Here is a 24,990-nt window from a genome sequence, read left to right on the forward strand (position 1 = left end):
CTCTCTCTCTCTCTCTCTCTCTCTCTCTCTCTCTCTCTCTCTCTCTCTCTCTCTTTCTCGCTCTGTCATTTTCAGGCCATTCGCTGCACCCTGGTGAACTGCACGTGTGAGTGTTTCCAGCCAGGCAAGATTCACCTGCGAACATGTGACCAGTGTAAACATGGCTGGGTGGCTCACGGTAAGAGACGGCCATGTTTGATTTTATTCTGAACGCCACGTTCATATTTGGATAGTTTAAGAGAAACCGCAGTGGTGACTACTCTCTCTCTCGCTGTCTCTCTCTCTCGCTCGCTCGCTCTTGTTTTTCCGCTTGTCTCTTGTATGGGGGTATGGGTCTTTAGACCCTTGTATGCCCCTTAGTTATGCACCTGCATAGGCTGCAGCGCTCCAGGTTTTGCAGGGGTACTCTCTGTGTAAACAACCAATGCAGGCAGACACCAGCATCGCTAACGCATGTCAGAGTACTTCCAGCTATTGTCTTATTTAGTTTCAAAGCAGAACTTGGCTTCCCTTCTTAAATTTTGAAGGTGCAGGTGTGATCCAAATGTGTTTACTGACTCGATGATATAAGCAAGTTTGGCATTTTTATTTCCCCTTGTTATTTCGTCTGTACATGTACCTTTGAGTAAAAAAAAAACACAAAGGAGAAAGAAATACAGGAATGAGAGGGAAAAACCAGGAGAGAGAGCGAGAGAGAGAGAGAGAGCACACACCTAATGATTTGGGCACAAGAAGAGAAGATGAAGGAGAGAGTCCAGAAAGTACAAAGGGAGGCAGGAGGGGAACAAAGATAAAGGAAAACACCTGTTTGGCTAGCGTCCGGGCGAGAGAGGGCCGCGGCCCTTCTGGGGAACGTACAGGACCCCATTGAGTATTTTTTTAATCTCCCCCTCTGAACTGTCAGGCACCCATCTCTCCTCTCCCCCACTTTTCATTTCATGTCGGCATTGGCAGGGACTCTGACAAGTACTTCTTCATTTTTTATTATGTTCGTGTCTGGCCGCACAGCGTTGTCAGGCAAAGCCCTCGTCAGCAGGAAAAAGCCATCCTAGGATCAGAGAGACCTAACCAGGTGTCACCCAGACAGACAGAGGAGAGGGAGGCGGGAAGAGGTATGAGGTAGGGTAGGAGGGGGGATTGAGACTGAGAGGAGCGAGCAAGACTCAAACAGGTGTCTCACAGATAGGCAAAGGGAGAGGGAGGTAGAAAGAGAGAGGGAAAGAGAGACAGAAGGTTGAAGTGGTGATGGAGTTGTTGAGCTTGATGGAGAAGTAAAAGCATTTTAGAAGTTGAAAGTTGAGAACAGGTGGGAAGGAGAAAAGAATGTGGGGGAAAAATGCAAGCTGTTAAAATTCAAATATTGACAAACTGAAAAAATTAACTTCAAGTATAAACCAGCGTTTGCACATCAACGGTGCGCAAGCCAGCTATGAAAACTGAAGCTGGTATGAAGAAATCCAGATAGCAACACAAACATAGAGCGAGAGAGAGAGAGAGAGAGAGAGAGAGAGAGAGAGAGAGAGAGAGAGAGAGAGAGAGAGAGAGAGAGAGAGAGAGAGAGAGAGAGAGAGAGAGAGAGAGAGAGAGAGAGAGAGAGAGAGAGAGAGAGAGAGAGAGAGAGAGAGAGAGAGAGAGAGAGAGAGAGAGAGAGAGAGAGAGAGAGAGAGAGAGAGAGAGAGAGAGAGAGAGAGAGAGAGGCAGGGCAAAGCAGATAGAAAGAGACACTGATGGAGAGGGAAAAGAAAAGGAGATTGGAGCAGAGCAAGACTAAATGCAGAGGAGCCACAGATGCTCTGAAATAGTAAGATAGGCAGACAATTACATTAATCATTAATGGCCCTGCTTTTATCTCGTAGATTTGTTATTATCGCCTACTGCTGAGTGGGCAGCAACCTGCTCAGGAGGAGTGAAGATGAGAGAGGAAACCTGATAGACATTAACTGTCTTCTGTGTGTGTGTGTGTGCGTGTGTGCGTGCGTGTGTGTGTGTGTGTAGCTCTGGACAAGCTGAGCACCCAGCACCTATATCACCCGACCCAGGTTGAGATTGTTCAGTCCAACGTGGTGTTCGACATCAGCAGTCTGATGCTGTATGGGACCCAGGCCGTCCCTGTCAGGCTCAAAATCCTTCTGGACCGCCTGTTCAGTGTGCTCAAACAAGAAGAGGTGCTGCACATCCTGCACGGCCTGGGCTGGACCCTCCGAGACTACGTCAGGGGCTACATACTGCAGGTTAGCAGCGGTCAACACACACCGACACACCTTCAAGAGGTCATGTTCTGCACTCATAACGTGGTTTCACAGTTCACTCTGTGAGATTAACGTGAGCGTGGATAACTTATATTTTCTAATGTTTATTTTCTCCTGCCAAACACATTGCTTTCTGCCAAAGATGGATGCATGTGCACATGCATTTGAGCCACACACATTTGTTTATACACACACACACACACACACACACACACACACACACACATCAAAATGTGACACGCAATGTTTCCCACTCTATACACAAACCCTCACTCACTTACATTGCAGTTAGTTTACCAAGCATTTACCAAACTTGCAGTGGTGACAATTTAGGCCACTTTACTACCCATCCATTTTCTTCACATTTTCCCTGCCATCGCCACAACTTTGCTCTGCGCCCTTTTTCCTGCCCTGTCAACACTATGCCCCACAAATGGAAAAAAAAGGGAAAGAAAAGAAAAGATGGAGAAAAATGTCATGCCAGCAAACTATAAAACCACTGTAGTACATTTCCTCCCTCCAACCCTCCCTCCCATATAATTGCAGTCAGACACATTTCTCAATCAAAGGTATGGAGGTTTTGGTCTCGAAAACCCAAACCAAAGTGTTCCTGAATGAATTAGTTAAGAGCAAGTGAACATGTGCTTGTGGTTAGCCTCGTGTGTGTGTGTGTGTGTGTGTATGTGTGTGTGTGTGTGTGTGTGTGTGCGCGCATGCGTGCATGCATGTGTATGACAGAGAGACGTTGTGAATGTGTGTGTCCATACACATTTGATGGTGTGTGTGTGTGTGTGTGTGTGTGTGTGTGTGTGTGTGTGTGTGTGTGTGTGTGTGTGTGCGCATAGTTTAGCTTTCCAAGAGTGTAAGTGGAACAGTATGGTGAGCAGAGGTTGGTTTGAGGCCTTGTACGTGGAAACAGCTTCTGTGAGTAAACCACTCACAGATTCCGTCTCTTCTTCTCAAAAGAATACACACACACACACACACACACACACACACACACACACACACACACACACACACACACACACACACACACACACACACACACACACATGCTGAGAATACGCACAAATACAAACACACATACACATTCAATTACTAATACAAATTGATAACAACACAATTCAAGCTTTTACCAGTTTACACTGTATTTAGCAGGTTTGGATTTTATCAGTCCAGACGTTTAAATGTTAAAAAAAAAATCACCCTCATGCTTTCGAGCACATATTTCTCCTCTGTTATTTTTCCGTATTTTCCACATTTTTCTAATAATTTTATTCCACCCCCATAATTTTCACCATTTAAAAAACCTTTTTTTCTTTTCATATATCTGTCTTGGACAGCCTTCCCTGAGTACTCGGAGCCCCGGGTGTGGGAAAGCCCTGTATTGAGTAACAATTGCAATATTGCAGTTCCCATAGTTGAAGTCCCTCTCTCTGTTTTTATCAGCTGGTTTTAATAGTAGGCTGGTGGGAGCATCGTTGCTCAACTGCTCGGCCTCATGTCACGCTACTGCCTAAATCCCCTAGATCTCCCTGAGAGGGCTTCAAAGGGGCCGCGGTGGTGGAGTAATAGTCAGTCACTTAAGGACAGTAAGTAGCCGTTGTATGGCCCTATTAGCCAGTAAGTATCTATGAAATTCAATCATCGTGCACAACCCTCCAAGCCACGCTGTGCGTCGGGGTTGCTGGCAGCGTGTTGAGTCAGGATTACACTTCAGTAAATGAGAGATGGAATTAGAACTTTGACAATGAAATAGGTGACCGATAAGATTTTTTTTTTACATCGATAACAGAGGCTATTATTTGTTAATTCATTACAAATTATTCTAGCGTAATCCTTTCTAATAACATTTGTTTAACAATTTCAATTTTTGATAAAAGTAATAACTCCCCTATAATAATAATAATAATAATTATTATTATTATACAGCAGCAACAATAATAACAATAATAATAATTGTTGTTGTTTAGGTATTATTATGCAATAGGAAGAAAACAACTGTTGTAATTATAATATCACTTTGAATATATCACTGTAGTATCAATGTAGTTGTTGCTTTAAAAAAAACCATCTGTTTTATTGTCTTGATGCATGCTCAATAATCCAGGTAAAAACATCAAAGAAGGTTGAATCAGTTCATCTGGATACGACGTTTATTGACAGAAACGTTGTATCCAGATGAACTGATTCAACCTTCTTCGATCGTCTGTTTTACTGTTTTTAGTTTTTCTACATTTATTTTATCTATCTATCTATCTATCTATCTATCTATCTATCTATCTATCTATCTATCTATCTATCTATCTATCTATCTATCTATCTATCTATCTATCTATCTATCTATCTATCTATCTATCTATCTATCTATCTATCTATCTATCTGTCTATCTATCTGTCTATCTGTCTATCTATCTGTCTATCTGTCTGTCTGTCTGTCTGTCTGTCTGTCTGTCTGTCTGTCTGTCTGTCTGTCTGTCTATCTATCTATCTATCTATCTATCTATCTATCTATCTATCTACCAGAGCCTTTTATAATGATGCCTCTATTATTCTAAACGATATCTGTTACCCTTTAGATGATAGATAGAACCGTTTTTATAAAGAGGGACATGATGTGTGTGTGTGTGTGTGTGTGTGTGTGTGTGTGTGTGTGTGTGTGTGTGTGTGTGTGTGTGTGTGTGTGTGTGTGTGTGTGTGTGTGCAGGGTGTCAGTGTGTTTGGGTGTCAGTGACGCACCAGAGAGCTAAGGACACTGAGCTGACAGTATACCTTCGGCTCCTCTGATGCCTGACCACTGTCTGTACACATGCTGTACTGGGAGGGAAAACACACACCTTTACCTACCATCAAACACACAGAACCCCGCAACCACTCAGACAGTCACAGACGCGCTGATATACACTTGCACAAAGAGTCAGGATGATGAAATGTATTCCTGTGTAGTGGTGCCTAGCGCCTCGTGCCCCTAGTGCTCACTCAGCTAACATAAGATGAGGTAATAGTCATTTTTAAGCTCTCCCTAGTCTACTGCATCCCCATTTAGATCCATTTGCTGTAACCCACACAGCTCCCAAACATAGTATAATATAAAAATGCATTCATTTACACACTTTCTTTTTCTTCCCCTTCATCACACTCTTAGAGGAATATGTGCATGTAAGCGCACTGCTGTGCATGTATGTTCATATGTGCACAGCGCGGTAGCTGCTGACTGTCTTGTGTCGACTTTGCAGGCTCGAGATTCTCATCTGGTTTGTTTCTTTTTCTTTTCTTTCTTTCTTTTTTGGATTTTTTCCCTCCCTTTTTCTCCCCAATTGTATCTGGCCAATTACCCTAAATTTCGAGCCATCCCGGTCGCTGCCCCACCCCCTCTGCCGAGCCGATCCGGGGAGGGCTGCAGACTACTACATGCTTGCTCTGATACATGTGGAGTCGCCAGCCGCTTCTTTTCACCTGACAGTGAGGAGTTTTGCCAGAGGGACGTAGCGCGTGGGAGGATCACGCTATCCCCCCCCCCCCCAAACAGGCGCCCTGACTGACCAGAGGAGGCGCTAGAGCAGCAACCAGGACACATACCCACATCTGGCTTCCCACCCGCAGACACAGCCAATTGCGTCTGTAGGGACACCCGACCAAGCCAGAGGTAACACGGGGATTCGAACCGGTGATCCCTATGTTGGTAGGCAACAGAATAGACCGCCACGCTACCCAGACGCCCATCTGGTTTGTTTCTTTTCCCCAAGGTAAATATTAAGGATATTTCCTGTAGTGTTCACCTGACTTTCTCAGCACACACAGAAAATGTGAGCCAAGGACTCACAGACCTCCACGACTGGTGCATGCAAAACTATGTGGAATAAGCCAGTCGGGTTTCATTTAGTCAGTATGGCTGTAATCGTCGCTGTCATCACCGTCTCTTGCGTTCTCATTGGGAAACTGACGCTAACATCAACTCTGACAACACTGTTGACGTTTAGATTAGTATTATTATCATAATCACCGTGATTAGAGAACCCTACAGAATGAACCAATATCAATTACAATTAGGTTAATCGGTCTCCATATGCTCCCATTCAATTCCAATTTACATAAGAGATTGATCAATAGAAGGTGCTGCTGATCTGATGCATGCCTCGCCATGTGCGGCACCAAAGGAGTAAACACACTGAAGAGGTATGACTAAATATGCGTAAACTTTCCAATTTACCATTGTAATAGGCTGATTAAGCAGAGGAAATTAATCGATAGCATAAAAACTCAATGGCTTATCAGGTGATTGGGATTTTGTTTTGTAAAGAAGAGGAATTATATATGGCATCAATAGCCATTAAAATGAATAATTGTCTCTCTCTTTACCTTTATCTCTCCCCATCTCTCTCTCACGCACACAAATGCACACACACTCGCTCTAACCATGAACTATGTCCTTACCTTAACTTCATTTTTTTTTCTTCTATAAATGTAGGCACACATATGTAAACTTAAGTCATGCACATGTTAAGTACACATATGCACATATCGTTAACACACTCTGCAGGCCAGCACAACACGTTTCAGAATGCAATTTTATGTGCGAACACACATGTTTGCACGCACACATAATACAATAATTTGATAAGTCTGGGAGTGCTGGTGTTCTCAGCAAACACATTCTTACTGCTGCACCAGGGAGAATAGAAAAGCTCTGTCATCATATATTCCATCCATTATGCGAACCGCTTATCCTGCTCTCAGGGTCGCGGGGATGCTGGAGCCTATCCCAGCAGTCATTGGGCGGCAGGCAGGGAGACACCCTAGACAGGCTGCCAGGCCATCACACATGGCCGACATACACACACACATACACATGCACACACATTAGTAATACCTAGGGACAATTTAGTATGGCCGATTCACCTGACCTACATGTCTTTGGACTGTGGGAGGAAACCGGAGCAACCGGAGGAAACCCGCACAGACACGGGGAGAACATGCAAACGCCACACAGAGGATGACCCGGGACGACCCCTAAGGTTGGACTACCCTGGGGCTCGAACCCAGAACCTTCTTGCTGTGAGGCGCCCGTGCTAACCACTGCCCCACTGTGCCGCCCACATCACATATTCAAGTATCTTTTTTTTTTTTTTATAAATTTATCTCTGATTTTTCCCTTTTTTCTCCCAATTTAGTGGCCAATCGATCCCTATTTTAATTCAAACACCCACCCTCGCACTGTATGCGTTCGCCAACTGCATCTCTCCGGCCGGCAGTCTCGAAGGAGACCGCCTCGCCACTTTCGTGACAAGGCGACTCCAAGCCGAACCACTGTTTTTCCGACACACACAGAGACGCATTCACGTGACGAACACACGCCGACTCCGCCCCCCTCCCGAAGACAGCGTTGCCAATGATCGCTGCTTCGTCGAGTCCGGCCATAGTCGGATCTGACGAGACCGGGGCGCGAACCCCAGTCCCCAGTGGGCAACTGCATCGACACAGAGCCGATGCTTAGACCGCTACACCACCGCGGACCCTATATTCAAGTATCTTAAATAAAAAAAGTTAAGTGGCCTTTGCAATGGTTCTCTCCACTTGATGCCTTTAAACATGGTAAGAAATCCTCACCTCTTTTTTTCAGAAGATTGTTCTGAAAAAAAAAGATGATTTCAGACAAATTTCTCTTTACTGACACTGCCTCTATTTAATCAGATGTCTTCAAGGACAACTTCATACTTCGTCTCGCAGTGTTTTGTTTTTTTTGTTTGTTTTTTTTTTGTCAACTGCTCTATCACAGTGTACATCATTCTAGTTCACAATTTCGTCAGTTAAAGTGACACGAAAACGACAAGCTGCCATACTGCCATGCCCGGACAGTAGTCATAGATGATATACTCAGGTAATATACAGATAATCTTTCAAGAAAAATCCATAAAACAATACAGTTGGCAAAGTACATGTGGCTGTCCTCACCTACATGTATGTGTGTGTGTGTGTGCGCACATGTGTGTGTGCACATGTCTGTGTGCGCATGTGTGTTTAGACATGTTTCATCATGCACACTGCATGGTTTTTCAACTGTTTCTCTCCTTTTCGCCGGCATCAGGTTCAATCCAAGGCAATATGTGAAAAATGGAGACACAGTTGATCATTGCCAAGATATATTTTCCTCTGTCTCTTGCCCTTCACTTTGGCAGGACTCTACCTCCAACCTTCAGCCGCTGATCCCTCCCTTTACTCATCCCTCTCTATCCACCCCCATGGTTGTTTCCAGACAGACCCACAGCCAATGCAGACCAGATGCCCCCCCCCCGTCTGTCACTGCTCATCCCTCCGTTCAATACTGGCAGATGGAATTGCTATCAGTGCTGGCGTGTCTTCCTCTCTCTCTGTCTCGTGCATGCTCTCTCGCTCTCTCTGTACCCCTCCTATTCTCTGTCCATCTCTCTCTCAAGATCATCTTCTTTGTCTTCCCCTGTTCTCTCTTCTCCTTTAAACAATCAAAACTAAGTCGCGGGATAAAGACAGAACAACATAGAGATGAAACGAGAGGGAGAGCACAGGGAGAGGGAGAGATGGAGAGAGAGAGAGATTACTTGTGTAGCCAACATGTGGACCTGAGCCCAGGGTTTTCCTGAGCGACATTCTCAGTAATGTTCTGTACTTGTCGAACATTAGGCTGCCTCCCCTTTTATGAGATGTGGTTTTCCTGACTCCACACTGCTTCCAGGAGACCCAGATGGAACTGCTAACAACCACTGCACCACCAGCGTCACCACCACCATCCCACATACACACACATTCACCCCTCACCCTAATTGCATGTAGACATGCTGAAGAATGCGAATGCAAACTATCAGGCACACATATACACACACCCATACAAACACACTTGTCTGACAGCCTGGCAACGTTTCCATCCCTCTATCTCTCACTCTCTTACACACACATACAAACACATATACAGACACAGAGATTAGAGGAGAGAGAGAAAATGAGAGGGGGCGTCACAATGGAACCATTTTATTCAAATATGCTCAGATTTGGGCACAGTGGTTCACCCTGCTCATCTTGGGCTTGCACTAAGGAATTATTTCCAGCAGTGCAAGCCTGGGCACACAGATGTTTGTGTGCATGTGTGCGCACACGCACACACACGTGCATGCATGTGTGCAGTTGCTCATGCCATTATTCTTAATCTGTATAGTTATTAAACTAGATGTATCTTCATTCAATTAAACTAATATTTGTGCAATAAATTGATCAAATCTGAATCAGAATAAGGCTTGGATCTGGGGGTGTCAGATGATTGTAACAACTGACACTTTAATGTTGTACATCTGTACTTACATGTGTGCAACATGAGAGGTAATTGCATGGATTAGGGTGTAACTTTTTTTTTTTTTTTTTTTTGGTGTAAGACAGGAAACCATTTCCAGTCGCAGGTAGTTCCTGTGGCCTTAGCAAAGGTCCCGTTCAGGCGCTGTACAAGGATCTAGAAAGGGTTAGAGTCAAATTAGAGTGAGAGTTGAATTTCTTTACTCCCCTGTGTAGTTTTCTGTCTCTCTCTCTCTGTCAACGGCGAAGGTCACCGTATCGCACGATCCTCACCCGAGAAACTTCCATTTTAGGTAGTCAGGCTCTTTTCAACATTTTTTGGACACAATCCCCTTTTCTGCTCCCTTCCATACAACACACTCGCTACCCGTCTCCTACTCCACTCCTCCTCCTGTCCTCTGCACCCTCTATCACCTCCCAATGCCTCCACTCCTTTCAAAACCTGTTTTCTGTTATCACTAGTTAATGCTTCATCCTGGGAGATGGACGGGAGAGAAAGCATTCTCCAAAGGTGGAAATTCTTATGTTCATATGGTTATGATTTTGTGGGGACGTCAGGATAGATTTTTGCTGGAAGGCTCATGGTTGGCTCTGCGCAAGGCGTGCTGAGCTCCAAGCACTTCAAAGAGGGCTGGTGTACTGAATCAAGGTGATTTTGACCCCCCCTCCCCCACCTCCTTCAAACACACACACACACACACACACACACACACACATACGTATGCTCACACTTGTCCTCCCTAGTGTTCCTATCAGTGTGTTACTCCTCTTATTTTCAATTATCAATCACGTATAAGTCAAATGAAGATAAAAGAATGTGATTTGAGCTTTGAGGTTTGGGTGATGCAAGGCACAACGGCTCCGCTGGCGAAGTGTTAAAGCGGTATGATTTGATAACATGGCCAATACTTAATATTTGAAATTCCTTCTTTTTTTATTTTTTATTTTTTAACCAGAAACCTTTAAAAGGTGTTCAGTCAGTGATGGAAAAAAAAACAATTTCAAAAGTACAGCTCAAAGTTTACCATGTTGACAGAAACTGTGAGAATGTTCGTTGTCCTTTTTCCCAGCACTTCCTAAGCTCACCACCCACTCCTAAAATAAGTCGTGCCCATGCCAAATCCTCCGTCCCACCATCTCAAATCCTGAACCCAAGCCTCAAATGAATTCAAGATGGACAGCAAGGTTATGAACAGGTTACATTGTATGCCGGAATTTGGGTAGTAATTCCCCTTATATTGAATTCGGTTGGCATTCCGACTCTTGCCTCAGTTTGAACAAGACCTCATAACCTGCTGTGACGGAGCAAGTTAAAATCTGACCAAAGATTCATAGCAATAAATTAGCAAGTGAAATCAGTTTTGCTCTATGGTGTCGGATTAGCTCGTGACACCTGACAACACATCAGTCAGAGGTGGAGGGGAAAAAATGTTTCTTAAAGAAAGTAAAAGAAAGTAAAATGATAGCTGTTATAAACTGTGGAATTGGGATTTCCAGAGCTTCAATTGCTCAAGCCTTGGATGATAGTATCCTGGGCATTGCACTTCTGCAGTCCCTGTCTCTGTGTTTTTCTCTGTGAGGCTACACAGGGCCCTGAGGTGAGATGGGTTCAGCGCCTGTCATTGATCCTGTTTGTCAAAGAGGGTTTGCAGTACATTCAGGTCATGGACCTGCTACAGCTTTGAACCAGGGTCCTCCCACTCAACTCTCATACACCTGGCAAACACACACACACACACACACACACACACACAGCAACACACACACACACACACACACACACACACACACACACACACACACACACACACACACAAAACACAGTGCCAGCATGTGCAACTATGTCGCCGTAGGCAAAAGAGAAACAATTTGCCTCTTACTAGTGAAAATTACAGCCAATTACTTGGGCTTGTAATGACAGTGAAAGTTCGTGCAATATCAAAAGTCTGTTGGTTTACCTTCAGAATATGGAGTTAGAATAGGGGTATGATGTACATGAAAAAAGTGTGAATGGCAAATGAGAATCCAATGTACGTGTTTGAGTGTGTACGTACACGGAGGGTGTTGTTGCTTAATTTATCCTGCAGGATGTTGGTGGGGGCGCTGGGGTGGGTGAGTGGGGGAAAGTGGTGTGTGTGTATGTGTGTGTGGTGGTGGTGGGGGGGGGGAGACATAGACAGCTACCAGAGGAAATTGCCTTGAGTGCTGAGTAGGTCTACTGATTAGAGATAAGCATCTTCCACCTGCCCCAATCCTAGTTGTTAAACTAATCACCCAAGGCTGTTGTTAGCTCGACTGGTGCTGCATGCTAACCTGTACTATGGAGTCTCCGAGTTTAAACAAAAAGCAGTCTGTGGTTGGCAAATGCTGACTTCTGTTGCACAGGCAGAGACTGGTACGCACACACACACACACACACACACACAAACACACACACACACACACACACACACAGACACACACACACGTGTTCACACATGCATTAAAACAAATCACTAATTCAAACACACAAACATCTGAACCTTAAACACATCATGTACTCACAGGTCATGCACACTTGCCATATTTTTTGTTAATCCTCTCAATTTTCACTGTCTGTGGAGACTCTTGAAGCATTATTAATATGCTTATGAAGTAGCAAATGCTAATATTGTAATCGCAACTAAATGCAATAAAGCCTACAACATAATAAAATTGAGAAAATAAACAACCTTCAACTTCTTTTGCATTTATCAATTTTGTCAATGTTATTTATTAATTACATATAAATTACAATGAAGAAAAAAGGTCTTTGGTAGACAAATGATTTAAAATGGTCTCTTCCTGACCCATCCGACTTTTCACACCATGACACAGTTCAGGATGTAAAAACAGTCTTTTCACTATATGAATGCCAGTAATCATTCAAATGCTACTGCAAGTGACTGACCAGAAACAAAGTAAGAGATAACCTGAAGCTGCATACACATCCATCCATCCATTATCCGAACCGCTTATCCTGCTCTCAGGGTCGCATGGATGCTGCAGCCTATCCCAGCAGTCACTGGGCGGCAGGCGGGGAGACACCCTGGACAGACCGCCAGGCCATCACTCACGCACACACACACACACACACACACACACACACACACACACACACACACACACACACACACACACACACACACACACACACACACACACACACACACACACACACACACACACACACACACACACAATCATACCTAGGGGCAATTTAGTGTGGCCGATTCACCTGACCTACATGTCTTTGGACTGCGGGAGGAAACCAGAGCACCCAGAGGAAACCCACGCCGACACAGGGAGAACATGCAAACTCCACACAGAGGACGACCTGGGATGACTCCCAAGGTTACTACCCCGTGGCTCAAACCCAGAACCTTCTTGCTGTGAGGCGACCACGCTAACCACTGCGCCACTGTGCCACCCAGCTGCATATACAGTACATCCATAATAATTAGCTTAACTTTTATGCATTAATGTGTTTTATATCAAAACATCACATAGCCTGCCCAGGAATATCTTGTTTCTGCTTTGACTGAATCTTTAGGTCGCAACTGAGTTTCCAGGAGTAGGCTTTTAAATTCTGTCCAATTCTGTCTACATGAAAGGAAAACATGCCCTAGACCAGGGATTGGCATCCTATGACATGCGTGCCCATGGTGGCACGTGATGCCATTAACATGGGAACACAGCAATTCAATAAAATATATTTTTTAATCTTCTTTTTTTGATAAAAAACATTTTAATAAAAGATTTAGCCTAATGGTGAGCTAAACGAACAATTCGATTTGCAATACTGAAATAACTAATTAGTCTCAAAATACACCATTGTTTTTGACAGCAAGAGAACGCACTCAATGGATGTGGTTTATCATCCCCCTCCTCCCACTAATCTGCCAACGAGTGCAGCATCACAGAGGTAGTGACAGCGTAGCATAGCTAGCTAGCTTTCTCTTTTGCTTTATGTCAAGAACAACTGACGATGGCAGAAGCAACATTGTCTAATATTCACCTCTTTCAGCCATCTTGGACAAACAAATTCGGATTTATTTCATGAAGCTGTGTGCACTCTACTGCGAAAATGTGTCGAACTTCAAGTGTAAAACGTAATTTTGAAACAAGGCACGACAAAAATTTAACGAGAAGGCTGATAAAGCTGAATCAACCAAGAGGGCAGTGGCCCAGTACGGGAAGCAAAGCAGCGTGTTTACAACCCGATGTGTTGCCGAACACCAAGCTACAGAGGGCAGCTATAAAGTCGTACAGTGCATTACTTAACACGGGAAGCCATTCTCCGATGGACGGTATATCAAGGAGGCTTTCCTCAGCAGTTCGGAGGTCATATTTGATGGGTTATCAAACAAGGACACGATCATCAACAGGATTAAAGAAATGCCCGTTTCTAGAGAACTGTAGAGAGGTGCATTACAGACATGGCTGAAAACATAAGGCACCAGCAAACTCTTGCATTGAAAGATGCATCGGTATTCAGTGTAGCGCTCGACAATAGTGTGGATGTAAACAACATTCTATGTCTAGCAGTGGTTACCAGATATTGCAACAAACAAGGGTCACACTAAATCGGTAACACTGAATTAATTTTCTTTTGTGCCCTAGCAATTTTCATACATTTACACAAATGGTAAAGAGTGTGTGTGTGTGTGTGTGTGTGTGTGTGTGTGTGTGTGTGTGTGTGTGTGTGTGTGTGTGTGTGTGTGTGTGTGTGTGTGTGGAGCGCAGATCTTTTGACATGCGAAATCCAGACCAGACGGGGAGACAAGCAGCAGCAGTAAATAAATAAATTGATAAACGTTCTTTATGAAAATGAACTGACACTCACGTCTGTGATTTTTTTTTTTCACTTGACTTGACTTAAAGTAGCACGGGCATCCAAAAGGTTGCCGACCCCTGCCCTAAACTAACAGTCCAGTGAGTCCAGCTTTTCACTTCCCGAATTTAACTCTTATACTAATGGAGCTTTTGTTCCTTACCCTCCAACACAAAGGATTGTTTTGCCATTACTCACAATTAACTCGATGAGATTTGTTGACATTGAGAGAAACGTTTTCTTAGCAAAGAGAAGACTAATCTGCAGCCGTGTTAACAAGCCTAATATATAATACTAGAATGCATATCAGAGTATTTATTCAAAGTATAAACATTTAGAATAATCCAGTATTTGTCTCAGTGCTAGCCTTCTTGCGGCACGTGAAAATGCATAGATGTTTCAGAATGTTATTACAGCGTCGTTGTATTTTATGGCATTGTTCAGACAAAGAATGGTAACTGAGTGCATCATTTAGCAGTGTGAAGCTTTTGTCTCCCCTTCTGGAAGTGAGATTAATTACACAAACACTGCCGGGTCGTGTTCAGAAATAGTGCCCAAAATAATTACAAAATTACAAAGACATTTCCACAGTTCCAAGACAATGATCCATTATGTAGGTAGAGTAAATGTAATAGCTACATAGCCTACGCCAAATATTTTACAAATACCAACTTGTCCAAGAGCAGCAAGTAACGCGACATCCGTTTCTGCCCCAGTCCCTCTTCTTCCGGCGCTCTCCAACGATGAAAAACTACACCAATGGTTATGTGTTTGTCCTCGCCGTCTACCCCTTTCTTCTTTAGACTTTAAAGGTGCTATAAACGATATTCAGCACCAGCATCTCAGACCAAACCAAGCCAAACCTCCCCCCTCCCTTTGCGTTCTCGGCTATTATTTCGTTCGGTTGGAATATTGATTTCTACAGTATATAGTTATTTAATTAACATTAGTAACGTATTCGGCTTGCTAAGGATCTATTTCTTTGATCTGCCGAGTGGCCTAAACCCATGTAACGTATTAGTTTGCTAGCTATCCTGCTAACGTTAGCTAGCTCACATGCACTAGCATGCACGCGTGGCCGGACCGGCTTCCAAAACAAAGAACAGAGAAACTCGGATTACAACACACACGGAGGGTGTGTGTCTTCATTCTCAGCTCAGGACACCATTACGCCACTATCTCTTTACATAGCAAATAGTTGTTTGCTGCAATATTTATGTTCAAAATCTCAAATAGCACCTTTAATCCTTCCTCTGAACGCCGAGTTTCTCTTTTTCTCTTGAGCAACAGAAACTTTTCTTGGACGCTTAAGGTTAGGGTCAGCCAATCAGAGGTATGCAAACAACCCGGACAGGTCTGGCGGCCTGTCCAGGGTGTGTCGCCGCCTGCCGCCCAATGACTGTTGAGATGGGCTCCAGGGTCCCCACGACCCTGAGAGCAGGATAAGCGGTGGATGGATCTTGCAAAGCAATCATTGCTGGCTGACAGAAAACGCATCAGTGCCGATGCTCCAGCACGGGAAAGTCGCTTCAGACACCAGAGTTAAAACTCCGGTGTACTGTGAAATAAAGAGATTTACCTGGCAGTGATGGGATTAACCAGCATTGTATGAAGTAATTTGACAAGGGCTTGGATGTAAGGGGCGTTCATTAATATGTAAAAGTCCCGCACTCCAGCTTTAATGACCACCGAATAGACCAATAAGTTATTACATTATTCTTTCAAGATTTTATTGCATAATAGATTTTTTTAATTGCACTAGGGCCGTCATTACCTTTAGTTTCAATAGATCATTGGCAGTTATTAGGATTAGTTATTATGTTGTTGACCTCTATGGTCCTCAGAGTCTTCCTTATTATTTTTATTGTTCTAAAATCAGTCCACGCTTACTTGTTTTCAGTATTGGGAAGGTTGCAGTTTAAATGTAATCTGTAACCAATTACTGATTACCTCCCAGAAACTGTAATTGATAACACAATCATTTTGATTACTACAAATGATTGATGAAACCTTTAGCTTTTTTAGATGACTTTTTAAATACATGTTTTAAAAATGAGTGTCTCGGCGGGCAGCTGGAGCCAGTGAGAGATGGAAAAGGCATAGCTCGAATCCACCAAAGCAAAAGAAGGCAAACCAGCTCCCTAACTAAGCAAAAGGAAAGCAGCAGTTCAGCTATATTTAGCAGCTGACAACAGTTTGTTATGCTAGGTTTACATATAAGGTCGAGGCTTCCTCAAACTGGCCATGAATTTCTTTGAAACCAATAGTATTTTCACTGTTGGCAGTGATGTAAGAGATGCAGGGGATGGGTTGGTGTGTGTGGACTCTGGACATGCTTTGCACTGCACACACATGTTCTCCCCCATTTCACTTTTGAAAGTGAAATATTTGCTGATTTCCATCCAGTAAAAGCATTTTTGTTGGGTGACTTGCTCGCCTGGCGCCTACTGACATGCATGTCACTGTAGCAGTTCCATATTCGCTTTTCATCTATCATCATTTTTTTAATTCAATTTGCAAATGATTTTTATTATCCTTGTTAGCAAGGCTTAGTGCCTTACCTTAACCTTCCATTATCAGATGGATTTTGATGCATACATGTAATCTAATTACCATTGGTTTCTCTGTAACAGTAAATAGTTAGCTTTTTGTAATTTAACTATAACACCTTTAAATGTATTTTCTTACCCTCCTAGTTTTTGTCTTTTTTCTTTTCTTTTCTTTTTTTTTGTGCTTTTACTCTGTACTCCAATATGCAATAATGTCCTAGCACCCCTGCCATTCTCTGTCTACCCGTCTCAGCTAGAGATGAGATGTAGGGGATGGGTTAGTGTTTGTGGACTCTGGACTTATCTGTTATGAAGTATTGTGTTTTACTGTGTTATTTAGCCTTACGTTGTTGTTTTAAGAATTGACTGCCAGTGGAGCCACAATGAGCTCCTTCTCTTTTTTCTCTCTCTGTCTCTCAGAATCATTTGAAGCAGTTCCTCTAGTTCATCCCTACACCGTGCACGCACGCACACACACACACACACACACACACACACACACACACACACACACACACACACACACACACGGTTGCTGGCTCATGGACACATGGACATGCTGTCGCTTAGAGTGGTAAGGAGCCAATATACACCGTAACATGTCTCCTCAAGAGATACTCATGTAATTGCACCACATCTGATAAAAATTTTCGCTGATGCATCCATTGCATGTATGGTGGTCACATGTCTGTTTCAAAACTTGATTTCAGCTTACCAGAGATGAACCAATATATGGTTAGATTTAAAGATGATGAATATTCCATCATGAAATGTATGGTAGGAAAGGGGGGGTGGCATCAAATGAAATGTGATCGGGGAGTTAATTCACTGTGCAATACAAACATGGGAGGTGAAGATGATATTTGCAACATACATGGTCAGGTCTAAGGGGTTCCCCTGGGATCTCAGCAAGGGTTTGATCAAGCTGCACTTAGCCGACCTCCCAACCCCCCCACACACACAAAGTCACTCATGCACAAACACATACACATACACACACACACACACACATGACCACCCCCCTACCGAGTTCCCCCACAATACAGCTGACTTCAAAGACTTGCAGCCAATCCTACTGCTTTATCTGAGATGCTGGTTTGATGAGCTGGCTGCACCTCTTCCTTAACACTCTCGATCTATATGTGAGTAAAACAGCCATCTCTATGCTTCTTCCCCCATCTCCACATCTAAGCGGAGAAGCTGGGCCACGGGTGCTTCTCCTCTTCCTTTCCAAGATCCACTTGCATGTCATAATTACATGAAAAGGAATATACCGCCTGTCTTAATGGGATGCTCTCAGAGTACCCTTTCCCCCCCTCCTCCTCCGAACTGATATGCCCAACACTGATCCCTGTAATGGGATCTCTGGTTTTCTCACCCCACATTTGCCTTTCTCTTTCTACCCAGTGTCCAGGCCCTGGGAGAATTCCCCCAGTGGGTCCTAGAGACTACCCTGGTGTGGCTGGATCAGCCCAAGAGAGGCTTACATAGTCAGCTGTGCACCCTAATTGAGGCTGGGGATCTGCCATCCTCCTTGTCTGGGACTCTTATTTACCTCCGGCAGGCTCTGCCCTTTTTTCTTTTCAAAGAAAGCCATGTGATAATTATCTCCTCAAACAGAATCATTCTCTTTCTGTCAGCACCCCTCGCTCCATCCAGCCCTTTCTTTAAGTGATGATATCCTGCCTCTATTTCTGAGGGAGGAAATGGCTGCTAAGATCTGAAGTGGCTGTCCTACCGGGGCTGTAGGTTTCAATGTTGGGAAGGGAAATTGAATTTTACTTCAAGGTCAGTGACATTAATGACAGGGTGGGAATGCGTTGATCTGGCACAGGGCTAGTTTGTCAAGGCGGTATCCCATCATATCGATCTGTAAGAGAGCTTCTCGCCTCGCGCCAATTGTCACTCTTCATTGTTTTGTGGTGGGGATGCGATGGGGGCAGTGGGGTGCAGTCAACAGTGCAGCAGAATTGGTACATTGGGGCCACGTTCACTTTAAATGGTCCTATTTTTTTTGATAAACTTTCCCCCTTTTCCTCCCCAGTTGTACTTGGCCAATTACCCCAGTCTTCTGAATCATCCCGGTCACTGCGCCACCCCCTCTGCCAATCTGGAGAGGGCTGCAGACTACCACATGCCTCCTCTGATACATGTGGAGTTGCCAGCCGCTTCTTTTCACCTGACAGTGAGGAGTTTCGCTAGGGGGGCATAGCACATGGGAGGATCACGCTATTCCCCCCAGTTCCCCCTCCCCCTCGAACAGGCGTCCCGACCGACCAGAGGAGGTGCTAGTGCAGAGACCAGGACACATACCCACATCCAGTTTCCCACCCGCAAACACGGACAATTGTGTCTGTAGGGACGCCCGACCAAGTCAGAGGTAACACAGGGATTCAAACCGCCGAGCCCCATGTTGGCAGGCAACGGAATGGACCACCACGCTACCTGGATGCCCCAGTGGTCCTTATTTTATTGAAGGACAATTTACATACCAACCAACAACAGCACTAGTAAATTCGGTGAAGTCCTCAAAACAGCAAAGTCAATAAAGTAAAGTCATACCGGATGAAATTATAATGCTTTAGAATCAAAGTATGCAGCTAAAAGTATGCATGCTTCAATGCATGCACATGTGCACATACATACACACACACACACACACACACACACACACACACACACACGCAGAAAATTGAACCAATCACATTCCTGTTTCAGTGCCTTCCATATACAGGCGGTTAGTTATGGCAGAGGTAGCTGCCCCACAGTGAGGGTGTATGTGTGTCACTTCCCCCGTGAATGGAAACATTTAGACACTGAAGTGTGTCCTGAGGTGAAAGCTGTAGAAGCTCTCACTCATAAAGTAGCAGGGAGGCAGCCTGTAGAGGAAATGAGCTAGGCAGACTGGAGGGAGAGAAGCATGACACACATTACACTGATGGACCTCACACACACTTATAGACACAAACACACGCTCATACAAAATCAAAAACGTATACACATGTGCACTAACATACGGGTACACCCACCCATACATACAGGCTTTACTCTCTCACTATTCGTTACACACACGGAAATTATTCACAGACACACGTGTGTACACACACACACACACACACACACACACTGACTGAGGTTGTGCACCACGTCTTTCACCCTCGTGTTTTACCAACGACTCCAGCTGTGTTTGACTTCCTGTGTTTTCTCCTGGATGCTGTGATGTCATTGGCACAGGACTGCCAGGATTATACCACCATCCCACAGTGGTTAAATGAGCCTATAATGAACAAATAGTAGTAAGCATATTCCTGTGGAGGGCCACTATAGAACTGGAAATCACGTGGGAAACTTCTGCAAATGACACCTCTGCTCAACTGGTACCCCCTTTTTCCCCAACAGGACCCTAACTTGTCACTCACTTGAGCATGTCCCTCCTCTTGGCCACCTCTAAATGACACAACACCTCCCCAGCTTGCAAACTCAACGGTGTTGCCTTATTTCTCATGTTCCCACTCCATATTTTGTCTTTTTCTCTTCTCTCGCTAAGCGTAACTTCTCTAATGTGTTGTGCAAGAGTGCCTTTGTTAAGGAGCGAGGCCTGCCATGCATGTGTGAGAGAAGGAGGACGGCTGGTTCACACCCTCTCACCTTAGTTCTCTCTCTCTCTCTCTCTCTCTCTCTCTCTCTCTCTCTCTCTCTCTCTCTCTCTCTCTCTCTCTCTCTCTCTCTCTCTCTCTCTCTCTCTCTCTCTCTCACTCACTCACGGTCCTACTCTCACACTTTTTCTGTCTGTCTGTCTGTCTGTCTGTCTGTCTGTCTGTCTGTCTGTCTGTCTGTCTGTCTGTCTGTCTGTCTGTCTGTCTGTCTGTTTGTCTGTCTGTCACTCTCTCGGTCCTACTCTCACACTCTTTCTCTCTGCCACGCTGACACTGCCACTCCTCCCGCAGTTGGTCTGGCTTCACTTCCCTTCAGACAGCAACAGAGAGATGGATGGAGGAGCAGAGAGTCACTGGGGTGCACCCTGCACCAGTAGTGTAAAAAGTGCATTCATGTTCTCCACTCAAGAGTCATAGAATATGATGTCCAGGGACATCATATTGGTTTCATTTTAAAATAAATTCCATCAACAAGCTTCAAAGTTAGAGGAATTCAGTCCAAGGTCAGGCTTTTTAACGGTGATTACAGTTTGTTTGCTTTGCAAGCCTTAAGACAGGTTTTATTTTTTATTTTATTTTTTTATTTTTTTCATCCGGAGCCATGCCAATAAACAATCAGTGCATTAAGTGGAGAGCAAATGGAATCAATTCATCCAGTTTTGCCCAGATGAGTGCAGAAAACGAGGCGTGAAGCAGCCGCGCTCTGTGTTTGGAGGGGCTAATTAGGAGCCCATTACAGGGCATCCCAGCATGGTGCTGCCTTACTGTTTATTAGAATCTCACAGAAACAAAGGGGAGCGAGTGAGAAAGGCACACGCAAAGACAGAGCCTGAGAGAGAGAGGCAGGCAGAAAATACTGGTTCACACTTGGACAACCCCATGCCCCCCTTAACACACACACACACACACACACACATAAAAAAGAAGCACAAACAAAAATACAGGCTTGGCAGATGCCAGTCCCTGGGCCTCCTATGAAGAGCTCTTGTAAAAGAGAGTCAAAAGGGGGAAAAATGTCGACCTCTGTGCATAGGCTTGGCTCACTCCTCTTAAAGACAGTTTTATTAAATGGCTAAGTGGCTTAGTGCTGGGACCACCAATTGAGACATGCAATCACTGGAATACTGCTCTCTATGGGTCGAGTGCTGCCGCACTCGTGATAGAGTCACCAGAAATATCAGTTTAAAATCTGATGGATGCATCATTTCTCAGCAGACGAAAACAGGGATGTTCACTTTGGTAGCTTTCCTATTCCTTCTCACCCCTATGAGAGGAAAACATGCCAAGAGCTTGTGTAACATCCTCTTGGCTTTCTCCAGCCTCCTCTTTTAAAATCAGTGTGTGTATATGTGTATCCATGACAAAGAGAGAGAGAGGGGGGGGCAGTAATCACCAAAGACAAGACAAGAGGGCCTTCTGAGGAAAGAGGATCAATACACTTCCACAGGTGACTGACCTCAGTGAACTCACACACACACACGCACACACATACACACACACCCACACACAGGCATAGGGGCTTGTAATTAATTGTGACAGACTCCTCTCTGTATCCTCAGCATCTAAGCTCATTGTATGGGTTGTGTGTGTGTGTGTGTGTGTGTGTGTGTGTGTGTGTGTGTGTGTGTGTGTGTGTGTGTGTGTGTGTGTGTGTCTGGGGCTGGGGCTGGGGTGGACGGTTTATTCACACACACACAAATATTTACCATCACTAGGATCTAGGGCACAGTGCCAGTTTGGCCTTATCATCCCCAACACACACACACACACACACACACACAGAGTTGTATTTTTGTACACATGTGTACACTAAACACGGTCTTGCATGAATATAACACACACACACACACGCATGCATGCACGCACACACACACACACACACACACACACACACATACACATACAAACACAGGAACACACAGTTGCAGACATGCACCATACACATAAACAAAGATAAGAGCAGGAACGCTCAGCACCAGGCCCCATGAGGAACAAAGCTATTACTGCGAGACCACAGTCGCGTGGCTCTGTGTGCATGGTTGTGTAAGTTGTTAGTGTTTGCAAAGTTCCAATTGTACAGTCAAGTTCCTGAAACAGCAGGCAAAAGCCATTTGCCACAGTGTTAGAATGCTAACCACCACCACGGCTAACCGCTAACCGGTAACTGCCGCTGTCAGAGAGGTGTGAACGCCTAGCTGTCTCACATCAGCTCTCACACAACACAGATTTGCAAGTGACATGACAATAACATCACAGCAGCCACTCACAAATGTGCCAGAGCATCCTCACAACTTGACAATGGCTTTGTCAGCTCCAGTCTCACAATAAGTATTGAATCACACCTTTGACAAGCAGTACTTCCTGTCTGGGTATGTGGGGGGCTGTCTCCACCTTGATCCTACACAAGACCCAGCCTGATGAGGTGACACAGTACAAAGCGTTTCCCCACTTAGCCAGACCGTCAACCCGATATAACATGAAATACTTCCCCAGATCAGTCTTAGATTAAGTCCTCTGCTGCAAGATATACTCCTACTGTCCCCCAGGAGAGGAAGATCGCTGGCTTTCATCGATTTCCCCCATTCCCAGGTCTAAACATGGAGCATGTTTTTAAATCACTCATTCCTATTTCCGTGGCGTTGCTTTGGGTTAACACGAGACCGTTGTAGGGGATATTTATGCATGGCTTTTCATGACGCATGGAAGTGAGAGGTAGTGTAAATCTCAGTATCTGTTCATCAGCTGACACCTTCAAATACTTTAAGTCAGGGGTTTACATCTTTAATATTGCCAGCCATGACATCTATAACTCAACCCTGCTTTTTTGGGCGGGAGTCCCCCCCCCCCTTTCTCCCCAATTGTACATGGCCAATTACCCCACACTTCCGAGTGATCCCGGTCGCTGCTCCACCCTCTCTGCCGATCTGGGGAGGGCTGCAGACTACCACATGCCTCCTTAGATACATGTGTAGTTGCCAGCCGCTTCTTTTCACCCGACAGTGAGGAGTTTCGCCAAGGGGACGTAGCACGTGGGAGGATCATGCTATTCCCCCCAGTCCCCCCCCCCCAAACAGGCGCCCTGACTGACCAGAGGAGGCGCTAGTGCAGCGACCAGGACACATACCTACATCCGGCGCCTGACAAGCTGGAGGAACCCTGCCTTTTTTTTTATTGCTGAGATGACCTCTGATAGGTATACATGATATGTAATGCAATGGCCAGATTGATTGACAGCTATCTCAGGTCAAACTAGAAATGCTTCAAGACTAAACGTACAGCCTACCTGAGATCTTTACTGGATAAATGACAGAAGTCCATCAGTAAAACTGAATTGTTACCTTTGTGTCATTTCAAAGTGTGGTTGCAGCAGGGTTTACTCAGTCGTTGTGAAGTATCTACAGGCCAACGTCTGCCAGAAGTCTGTTGTTTTCTGTTCTGTGCCTCCGTTCTTTTCTTTTCTTTTCTTTTCTTTTCTGTTATCAGAGCCCAGGCACCTTTTCCCTTTATGGACATGTTTAGCTAATCCTGCTACTGGCCTCCACGTTTTAAGTTGAAACAGGTGTCGGGCCTTTAGCACAATCTGCCATCAGTGCAACTTGTAGTCCTCTGTGCCTGTGTTTTCTTTGCAAATTCCACTTTTGGCTAAGGGTCCAAGATCTTATTTCTTTTGCATCGGAGAGTTGAAGACCGGACTCATTACAATTGTTTATATACGAGAATAATGTAAAAAACCGACTTGCCATAGGTTCCCCTTGTTACAAGTACTCTCTACATGCCCCCTATTGGCCCTAAGTGCTCCAAAGACAAAGCCAGGTATGGTGCTGACGTGCGACCAGCAAAGACATCAAGATGTTCCTGTAAGGCCGCACGAGTTCCCAGCTCCAGACTCTCCTCAGGAGGAATGTAGGTGAGCTAGTAATTAGCTGGTAATAGAGTCAGCGCCACAGACATGCATGCATATGCAGGTGGGAGAGAGATGAGAGAGCTTTTGAGAACCTTAGTTTTCATATGAGCTTAACGTCTGACGAGCCGCCGCTCCTCATTTCTCTGTTTTCATGTTTCTAGCTGTGTCTACTCTGTGTCTACTCTGTGTCTACTCTGTGTCTACTCTGTGTGTTTGTTTGTGGATGAGTCTGTGTTTTTTTGGTGTGCGCTGCCTTGCCATTAAAGTCACAAAGAATAAAAATCAATTAAGTTCATAGCCAACCCTAGCAACCTTCCTCAGTCCCCTTCGCCTCCCTCAATTCTCTCTCTCTCTCTTTTTCTTTGCTTACATCAATTTTTATGTCTATCGATAGAGATATTAAAGAGACATCATGTCTGAACTCTGAAAACATCCATCACTCAGAGATGAGCGACGCTAA

General features: G+C 44.6%; 1 protein-coding gene across 1 annotated transcript in view; it reads left to right on the plus strand.

The window, feature by feature from the left end:
* bnc2 (basonuclin 2) overlaps positions 1-24,990 on the plus strand; it is a 69,290-nt gene that overhangs the window by 11,152 nt on the left and 33,148 nt on the right. The window contains exons 2-3 of the mRNA XM_056280193.1: positions 76-178; positions 1,996-2,231. Coding sequence (XP_056136168.1) covers positions 76-178; positions 1,996-2,231 — 339 coding nt within the window. The remainder of the gene's footprint in view (positions 1-75; positions 179-1,995; positions 2,232-24,990) is intronic.

Source organism: Lampris incognitus, chromosome 5 (genome assembly GCF_029633865.1).
Source record: "Lampris incognitus isolate fLamInc1 chromosome 5, fLamInc1.hap2, whole genome shotgun sequence".
Classification (NCBI taxonomy): Eukaryota; Metazoa; Chordata; class Actinopteri; order Lampriformes; family Lampridae; genus Lampris; species Lampris incognitus.